The 9,313-nt window shown below is 41.1% G+C and overlaps 3 protein-coding genes across 4 annotated transcripts; 1 reads left to right on the top strand and 2 right to left on the bottom strand.

The window, feature by feature from the left end:
* Positions 1 to 3,388: 3,388 nt before the first annotated feature.
* On the bottom strand, positions 3,389 to 5,850 carry cdca8 (cell division cycle associated 8). Of its 2 annotated transcripts, none has more exons than XM_061267166.1 (9): positions 5,725 to 5,850; positions 5,440 to 5,532; positions 5,164 to 5,292; positions 4,971 to 5,032; positions 4,829 to 4,911; positions 4,646 to 4,741; positions 4,437 to 4,566; positions 4,267 to 4,353; positions 3,389 to 4,169 (listed from the first exon to the last, which is right to left on the bottom strand). In XM_061267166.1, exons 2-9 carry the CDS (start codon positions 5,528 to 5,530, stop codon positions 4,140 to 4,142), a joined length of 708 nt encoding a protein of 235 aa, XP_061123150.1. In that variant the 5' UTR covers positions 5,531 to 5,532; positions 5,725 to 5,850; the 3' UTR covers positions 3,389 to 4,139. The 2 variants fall into 2 exon arrangements, with proteins under 2 accessions (XP_061123150.1, XP_061123151.1); XM_061267167.1 differs by having other exon boundaries at positions 5,708 to 5,844.
* A 52-nt stretch (positions 5,851 to 5,902) lies between these two features.
* On the top strand, positions 5,903 to 7,249 carry airim (AFG2 interacting ribosome maturation factor). The gene is made up of 4 exons (XM_061267168.1): positions 5,903 to 6,319; positions 6,400 to 6,579; positions 6,656 to 6,774; positions 6,846 to 7,249. The coding sequence occupies exons 1-4, from the start codon at positions 5,952 to 5,954 to the stop codon at positions 6,884 to 6,886; spliced, it is 708 nt and encodes a 235-aa protein (XP_061123152.1). The 5' UTR covers positions 5,903 to 5,951; the 3' UTR covers positions 6,887 to 7,249.
* On the bottom strand, positions 7,236 to 9,213 carry cldn35 (claudin 35). The gene has a single exon (XM_061267169.1). The coding sequence runs from the start codon at positions 7,965 to 7,967 to the stop codon at positions 7,278 to 7,280; it is 690 nt and encodes a 229-aa protein (XP_061123153.1). The 5' UTR covers positions 7,968 to 9,213; the 3' UTR covers positions 7,236 to 7,277.
* Positions 9,214 to 9,313: the final 100 nt, after the last annotated feature.

Raw genomic sequence — 9,313 nt, 5'->3', positions numbered from 1 at the left:
ATTAATAGTTTAGAGTTGCTTATGTAAGCCAAATTTTTGTGCAAAGCAGTTCTGCACCACTGAAATTTAGAGCGGGAGTCTTTTAATAAACATGTTGAAGAATAACTCAAACAGTGGGATTATAAATACATCTTCAATCTCAGATCTATAATAAATAATAATAAATAAAGAAATATTAAATAATAAATCAGATTACTGTACGGTGATTACCTGGAAAACCTGCAATGCTATAAATGATCAATATAATCTCCCCTGCACAACCCAAGGTGAACAGTAAGACATTTGAACTAAAAAAAAAAAAAGAAAAAAAAATATGAGGGGGGGGGGGGGGGTTCTGTTTTGTTCAAGGACAGATTCGGACCCTTTGTCTCCTTTCCCAGTCTCCTAATGAATTGGTTTTAGCCTGTTTGGGAGCAAATTATCCTTCCCTCCCCTCCTAATTTTCCAATTTGCTGTGTCATTTATACCTAATTGAGGGCCGCAGAGGGCTGCATTACTCTCACAAATAGGGCGATATAGTTTATTGAAGGTCTGCTTTATACAGAGGAGCTGCTAAAGCAAACATCAATTGTAAGACCATATAGAAGATGGGGATTTTCCCGGGAGGCTTTCTTGCAAAAGAGGCTTTAATTATTTCTCAAAGGCAATGCCTGCCCCATCGCTACTTGCTACCTAGCACGACTCGTTTTATAGCCTCACTCCTCCTCCTCCTTTTCTGAAATGGAGATAATTAATGAGGTGAGAATTCACTTTATTTCATCTCTGCTCTGTCGCCTTGCCTGGAATTTGCATCACAAATTCATTGAGCCAAGTAAGAAAGGGCTTTTTCAATCCGGACGAGTCTTGCGTGAAAAGAATGTCGAGTTTTGCGGACATTGCACATCATCTTGTTTGATTGTAAAAGTGGTTAACTTTGCAATGAACTCATTGTGTAGGATGTTAGTCATTATACCACACAGATATTCAATTTAAAGTTGATAATTCAACAATAATTCATTAAATATTCATTCATTCATTCATTCAATAAAAAATAATTCATTTTTGCCAACACTTACCGTATTTTCGGACTATAAGGCGCACCTAAAAAACTAAAATTTTCTCAAAAGCCGACGGTGCGCCTTATAGTCCGGTGCGTCTTATATATGGACCAAATTCCTCAATTTAAACTGGCCCGAACAATTGTGTCATGAAATCAATCATGAGTGACCCGCTGAAGACTATGAATCATCAATCAAAAAGACTATGGATCATTATTTTGTGATTATGAAGTAATTTGTTGTAAAATGGAGAATGGTTTGATCCGGATTAAAAATCTGACACGATGCATTAATGGTGCGCCTTATAGTCCGGTGCGCCTTATATAAGGACAAAGTTTTAAAATGGGCCATTCATTGAAGGTGCGCCTTATAGTCCGGTGCACCTTATAGTCCGGAAAATACGGTAATTGTGTTTCCATTTAAAACATGTTTATATTCCACAACAGCTATCACTATCATGTCCTTTGCTGACAAATATTTTTGTTCTCTTTGTTTTTAGTGCTGCCCAAGGAAAAGCTTGTCCCTGCGCCATCAGCCAACCTCCTGCTTGGCTTCCTTCGGAGCCTAATTTCCATAGGATTTTTTTAATGGCAGCAGATGTTCTTTTCAATCCCACCTGTCATCAGGGGCCGCCCATCAAAACACCATCAGGACCCTGCTGGCCACCCAACCAACACGTGTCTGGAATGCAACATGTGTGGTTCAGTATTATTTCCAAGCGGGCCCTGCAGTGGGTCGTTTCACCACATCATCATTTTTGGGTCGTCAAGTGGCCTTTTTTTTTTTTTTTTTGCTGACAAACATAGCAAGCCCTTGGTTGTTTCACTATGGATTGAGTGAGAGACAGTGGCAGCAGGCAATGTAAGTACGTGAATAAATCGATTAGGGGAGCACTTGACGGATGGGATTTATAGGCGGCCCCGACGCAATGGAGAATTCATTTCTCCGGGAGAACATGCCCCCACCAGGTTCATCCATCTTGGCAGGAAATTTGGCAGGTTCCCCAGGGTTGGAAGCTCAATTAACCAAGGGGCTCTAGCCATTAGGGGGGAGAGAATAGCTTTGTTGAGGAAACCACGTTTAATGGTTACAGAGAAAAAAAGCAATTGTGAGGATGCAAACTGGAGGAAGATAAGAAGAGGAAGAAGTGGACAAAATGTCTATAAGATCATAACTTACAATAGAGGAGAAGAAAATAATCAAACCCCCCCAAAAGATCTGGTAATTGCTGGTACCTGCAGTTCCTTAGGTTGACACAGGGTGTCGCTAAAACGCGGTTTAAATGGAAATTGGCGTTAAAGAGCTATGTTGGAAAGTCCTACAGTTTGTTTTTTTTTGTAATACATTTAGTTTTGGAGTAATGTTGTAAGATTGGGTTGGAAATTATATTATATTCTTCTAGACACTAAAAAAAAGGATATTCAATACAAATTTGTTTTGTCAATTTAAGTATGTTGAACTTTGAGTTGAATTTTTTTTTTATAAAATTTGAATAGATGACCACTACAACAAAGTTTCAATTTGGCTATAACGCAAGAGTGATTCAAAAAAAAATATATTAAATATTGTTCTCATGTGAAATACCTGATAGATTTTAGTTGCGTGTGATGTGCTCAAATTGAGTATCTTGGTACGTTCTCCAATTCCAGTATCTCAAGTTCCAGTCCTTCATCCTGCACATCTCCTCAGATGATTCATGTGGAAGCGTTGCTCCGTGACCTCAAAGTCCTCCCCATTCATGCAGCACCTGTCACCGCACCACTGCCCACGTGCTTAGTAAAAACTGAGCCATCCGTGCAATATGGCAATTTTCCACCCACCGAGAGAATTAGAATAAAGAGCAAAGAGCAAATCTGTGACGATTGGGATGTGTAGAGCAGGTGTGCAAAGACTTCGCCAACAAGGGAGTTGAAGTCCATGCACTGCTGATCACAGCATCTGTCGTTGTGGGTGACTTGGAGTTTTTTTTTTTTTTTTGCAGCGCTGAGTGACAGCTGATGATCAAGTGTTTAAGATGTGTACAGATGGAAGGGGCCAGGCTTTGTTTCTGTTTGGGGCAGAGTTCCAGTCCCACTGCTTGGTAGCATATGCATCAGAAGCAAGCGGAAATAGCATTTGTGCACTCGTCTGCAAAGACCCAAGGTGAGGCTAGGCCCGACCCGTCGCCTCTTCCCAGGTGAAAACCCCTGATGAGCTCTTTAGGCTTCATAACGAGCTTCTAATTGGCAGCTTACTTGTCCTTGAAGGTCAGAGTGCATGTTCCTGTGCCAGCAGAGAGAGAGAGGCTGCCAACTTGCGCCACTCACTAATATCCCTCTGTGCAAACAAAGTCATGAAAGGACAAAGGGAAGTTTGAGCAGAAGTAAAACTTTATTTCATGTGCCACAAAGATAGTTTAAATCTGAATAGCATGTTTGGACTAGTGGAAAAGGGAATTTTGAACTTGAACTTTTTCTTTGATGACATATGTGATACCAGAAAAATCTATTATGTGTGTTTGCGGTCTGAAAATGGTTAGTACAGCTTAAAAGGCAAATAAATAATTTGAGTGAAGTATCTAAATCTGCTCTCATAAAGGCATTTATTGTTTGAAAGGGCAGTCAGAGACGAAGCCCTGCAAAAAAATATTAAATTCAATGAAGAAATGCTGCTATCTAGTGACTATTTTGCAGCAGTACAGTTGACATTCTAATCTAAAGCGCGCCCTCTTGCGACCAATACGAGGTACTGCAACCCCACACTCTAAATAAAGGCTAAATAAAAACTCCACTAATGTGATGAATCCAATGCCAACTCTTTTTATGTACATGAGTGTGAAGTAAAAATAAAAGACAAGGCAGAACACCCAGAGGGATTACAGAAATTAAAGCAAAGACCACTACAAAATGTATACAGTATACAAGCTGAACATTTAAAACCCGCATTTACACATGGACAGCAGTCAGGCGAGTGAATTCTAGGTAATGCGTTGGAAAAAACATTTTTTTTTTTTTAAAAGAAAAAAGAAGGAAGAAATCAGGAAGAAAAGGCGAGCGGATAATATGCAATCAAAGTCAAACAAATATTAAAACTATTTCGCAAACGGAGACGATTGGGTCCGAGCTAGGATTCACACAATGTTGAGAGACGACTCTGTTGGAGAAAGAGAGAAAAGTTTAGGCAAAAAAAAAAAAAAGAATCTGGCTCTTGAACCTGCAATATGGAGGGAGATATGATGGATATACACTACCTGCAAAAGGCGAATATTCCTCAAGGCGGTTTCACCCAGCGTGGACAGATCCACTGAATCCACCTGACTAGCCAGCAGCTGAATACTCTAAAAAAAAAAAAAAAACTTGATGTTATTCAGATCCATTTTTGGGGGGGGGAAATTGAAAGCTACATTTGCCAAGGACTCACCTCTCCATTCCCAACTGGGACATTTATAATAATCTCGTCGTTGTTGTCGGCGATGGGCGAGCCGTTGACGGAAAAGCTGAAGACTCTCTCCTTGTGGCGAGGAACTCTCAAACCTGGAGTGTTTGGAAGTCTGAGGTGGAGAAAGTTCAAAAGTTGAGTCATGCATTTGGACCTTTGGCTAAACTAAGCCCGCCACATCTAGCGGTTACCTTGGGTCAAAGCGTGGCGTGATGAGGGGCGTTTTACCCATCATGGAGGCGTCCAACAGGGACCTGGCGGGAGTCACCGTGGGATTCCTTGATGATCTAAAAATGACGATAACAGCAATACTATCACATAAAACCATAATAAATGATATATGTATCTTTATTTGTTGTAATATCATCTCCTACCTTCTGACTGGTCCATTTTGTTGGATGACTGACAGAGCTTTTGCTCGTTTTGATGTAGTTGGGGGCTTCTTTGCAGGTCTCCCCTGAATGCAGAAGAAGTGGTTACTGTGTAAAATGCATCTCAATCAAAATGAGTTATTACCTTTTTCCTGGGTGCCTTTTCTTCATTTGAACCAGATTTGCCTGCGCTTTTCTTCTCCGACGCTGTGTTGGAGACAAGCAATGCAGTGGGGAAAAAAAAGTTAGTTTTATATGAATTATCATGCCACAGTAGAGTGACAATCATCTCAAAGTGCAGATAAACCAGGAAGACATTTATACAACAATGCACTTACTGAAAATTTCCAACCAAGTCATTTTCCTATAAACAGATGGGAGCTTAATGATAGCCATATTGTAGCTGTTGCGAAGATCCTTCAACAAATGGAATTCCTTCTCGTGCAGTTGATGAAGTCTTGTTTGGACTATTAAAACGATTTTAAACACACAATTAAGAAACATCACTGGACTCAAACATAAAGGAATTTATTTAGGGGATGCTCAAAAACAACGGGTAAGCATTATTATATATATATCAAAGTCTCTTTTTCATCATATTATCACATTTTTACCTTCATTGTCGAAATCTTCCAGAAATGCGTTGAGTTTAGAGCTGCTGAGTTGTTTTTTCACTTGCTTGGTGGTTCTTTTCCTGGGAGCCATGACTGAATGTAGACAATAGGCGAAAGCAAAATGTTTTAATTATAAGCGTCATTGAAAAATGCATAGTATTAGCATAATGCATTAGCTTAGCATGGAAGTTACAAGGTAATTTAAACCATTTAGGTTCGTCTAATCCTTTAAACACATTCAATGAAATCTAGTATGTTCCGATATTACCTGGGTTGTTTACTCACCGTCTCTTCCCTTTTAAAATGCGATTTATAATTCTCCTTCTTTGAACAGCGGTTTGCAGGATTCAATACAATTTGAAATTCCCGTCGGAAAAGGTTAAACACAAAATGCACCAATCAGGGCTCGGTTGTATTACGTCACTTCCCGTCAAGAGGGCACCAATAGGTGTGTAAAACGTCATCTGTTTACAGTGCCAAACCGGAAATCGTTGTAAAAGCAACATGGAACTATGCTAAATGAGAACTACATGGTGACTAGCGTGTCTATTTTACGCCAAATCGAAATAAATGTGTCTCGATTCAACTATATTTTCAGACCCCACCCCAAAATGTCGAAACCTGTCCTCCTAACCATCCATCAAGTATTGAGAAAAAGCTTCCATAATCTCGAAAACCACCAAAAGATGTGGACGAGCGTTTTAGCAGAGTGCATCCCTCTGATGGCATCTCTGGAGAACTTAGCAGAGCAATCGAGGGCGCTTTCCAACATCCAGATCTCCAATACGCCTCTGAAAGACTTTCCAGAAGTAGAGGAACTGCTGCGTTTCAAGCTCTTGCAAGCCATGGATACGCTGTTGTGCAAACTCCATGAAAATATGTAAGTGAATGTGCATCATTACCAAAACTGCTGTGCAAAGCTCCAGATTTAATGCAATTAAATATAACTCTTTCTTTTAGGGCTTCACTCCACTCACTGAGAGACTCACTGACTAACCAGGTCTTAACAGTTGTCCAGTTGTATGAGCAAAATACAGATAGTCTGGATTTGGTCACTGTCACCGAGCGCTCAGCCATCATCCCATCCGTCGTGGACATGCTGGAGTGGCTCCAGGATGCTGAGCGTCACTATCGACGACAGTATCCTCTTTGCTAACGCATGGATTGGAATTGCATCACACTATCTGTTGTGGCTTTCCTCAAACCATGTGATCAGATTCATAAGGAGGAAGACGCTGCTGCACACACTCAGTTCAGGCAACCTCGATTTTTTGGGATCTTCTACTAAGAGATGGAAAGACTTGGACTCACCCACTGAAGAGGATCGCATCACAGGTTGGTATCAATAATACTGATCAGAAGAACCTAATAGTAAAAATCTATCATGCTTGTCTTTCTAATTTCAGATACACTTTGCAAAGTCTCCTTCTTCATTGGATCTGGCTGAATGGCGGAGAAAAGATGAGTGCAGTGCTTGCACTCTCAAAGGAACATTGCAATGGACAGCTGAAAATAATAATAGGATCCTGTTTTTTGTTTTTTTTCAAATTTAATACATTTCATAATACAGCTCACAAAAAGGACAAACAGATCCACACTAACAAACTGCTTTTATTTCACATTTGGGAATTTTCTCAATCAAGGCTTTAAATGACAGGAAATAACTAGGTAAAACACAAAACAGGCCATCATCGAAACCTTTGGGGGTCTTTGAAGACAATACTGTATTTTTTTTTCAGGCACTCATTTTATAAATATACAGACCACAAGTTTAAATACAAATAAATACAGTGAATGTTGACATAAATAATTGAATAGCTTCTTTTGTCATTATCTCATTACACATACTCCTTAAGTGGGAGACTTGTAGATGTGATGGTTTTGGGCAAATTGGGTGCAGAAACAGGTGAATTAGCAAAGCTGCGACCCACGTACCCCCTCCGGTACCTGCCTCCCCTCTCCGCCAGGGGGCACGTGCTACTCAGCACAGCTCCGCTAATCATCAAAATAACCGCAGCGGCCCAACCCAGGTAAATAGCCTGGCCGAGCTCTCGTTTATGCATCACGGGCACGTTGGGGTTGTAGAAATCCTGAATGACCGTGTTGGCCGTCCAGGAAACGGGAACGAGAACGCACAAGCCGGTCAGGATGAAAAGAATCCCCCCGGAAAGCGCGATGCCCGCTTTTGCTTGGCGATCATCTCCAGCGCAGGTGGTGCACTTCATTCCGCAGCAGGATACGGTACAGGAGAGCCAGCCCATGAAGATGGCCAAACACATAAGGGCACGAGCAGCTTGGATGTCAGGAGGCAAGGCCAGCAGGGAGTCGTAGGTCTTGCATTGCATGTGACCGGTGGTCTGGTAAACGCAGCTCATCCAGATGCCCTCCCACTTGATTTCTGACGTCAGGATGTTGCTGCCGATAAAGGCCGACACTTTCCATTGAGGCAGGGCCGTGACCGCTATCGCCATGATCCAGCCGGTGACGGCGCAAGTGAAGCTGATGAGTTGCATGCCGGTGTTAACCATGATTGAAGTCTTTCTCTTGATCAGAATTCAAATCTTCCAAAGTGTACTTTTTTTGCTACCCCAAGCATCCAAGGGAAATGGTTCCCACTTTCTCCTGGTAATTGACATCCATCCGTTGAAAAGGATCACAGTGCCACACACTTTCTCCTCCTTCTCATTCCTTCGCTTGACTCAATGCATTATTGAGTAGGCAATAGCTGTGCAGCCACCTGTGGCAGTCTTTTGATGCACAATTGAAGTTCAGCAGGTCCAGACTTTACTACAGCTGATTTATCTTTCAGGTTTAACAATGATAATTTGTAGCTTTACCTTGATAATCATAGAAATCTGCAGCCAGGCCCTTAATTGGAAAAAAATATCCACATAAATAATTCCCCTAAAAAAAATGTCTTCAAAAAGAAATCAGATTTGCTTAGAAAAACAAAAACCTTCATCCAGTGTTGTCTCTGCGTAGATAACAAGCACTCAGGTTTTCCAAGCCTTGATGAAGCCACTTCAGCGGCTGCACGCTTTTACCCTTCCCCCTTCCTACCAACCTCCTCGAAAGCTAACAAGGTCCAAATCGGTGTGGAAATATCAAGTCGGATTGAACACCGTAGAGAATGTTCTTCAAATCTGGGGGAGCAATACTGAGCGTGGCCCCATTCGGTAGGTGGGGGGAGTCAACAAAGGGAGGGAGATGGATGTTCAGTGGATCAGTTGACACAAAAACATGGGGTCCTTTACAAAAGGAGATTACGCAGTTTCACCTCATGCCACGTTCCATTTAAAGGAGCATTTGTAAAACATCCCGCTTTCAGGATTAACAAGAATTTTGAAATTGATAAAAGCCAGAAGATTAATTGGCCGCATGAAAAAACACCAACGCTGCCAGTTGGTTCATGCATTTCCTTAAATTAATTGCAGTGGAATTGTTGAAATGGTAAAATATTCTGTTTTTTTGTTAAATATATAGAAATGCTGTTCTTCTCCTGCATAAGGTACATTCAACCTCAATGTGCTAATGAATTAAATATATCATCAAGATCTGTGTTTCGGGTTTCCTTTCTTCTGTAGCTCACCGAGGTAACAGTGGTCATGACAACCAGTCGGGACAGAAAGCGGGGGCGGATTCGAGAGGGGGATGACAATTTGAGTAGGAACTGGATTCGTTTCTTTTTTTTTTTGAAAGTGATGTTCATATTGTTGAACATGAAACTTTACCCTGACTGGACAGAAAATTGTATTTTGTATTTTCAACCTCACTTTGACCTTGTCAGGTCACACAGAATTTTCAAAGTCAATTTCTGAGCCAATACTGCCCTCTAGTGGCAAAGGTCATGCACACAGAGGCCTAAAATGAATGC

Source organism: Syngnathus typhle, linkage group LG20 (genome assembly GCF_033458585.1).
Source record: "Syngnathus typhle isolate RoL2023-S1 ecotype Sweden linkage group LG20, RoL_Styp_1.0, whole genome shotgun sequence".
Taxonomy (NCBI): Eukaryota; Metazoa; Chordata; class Actinopteri; order Syngnathiformes; family Syngnathidae; genus Syngnathus; species Syngnathus typhle.
Note: the sequence above shows the minus strand (reverse complement) of the source record. Positions and strands in the feature narration are given on the sequence as shown.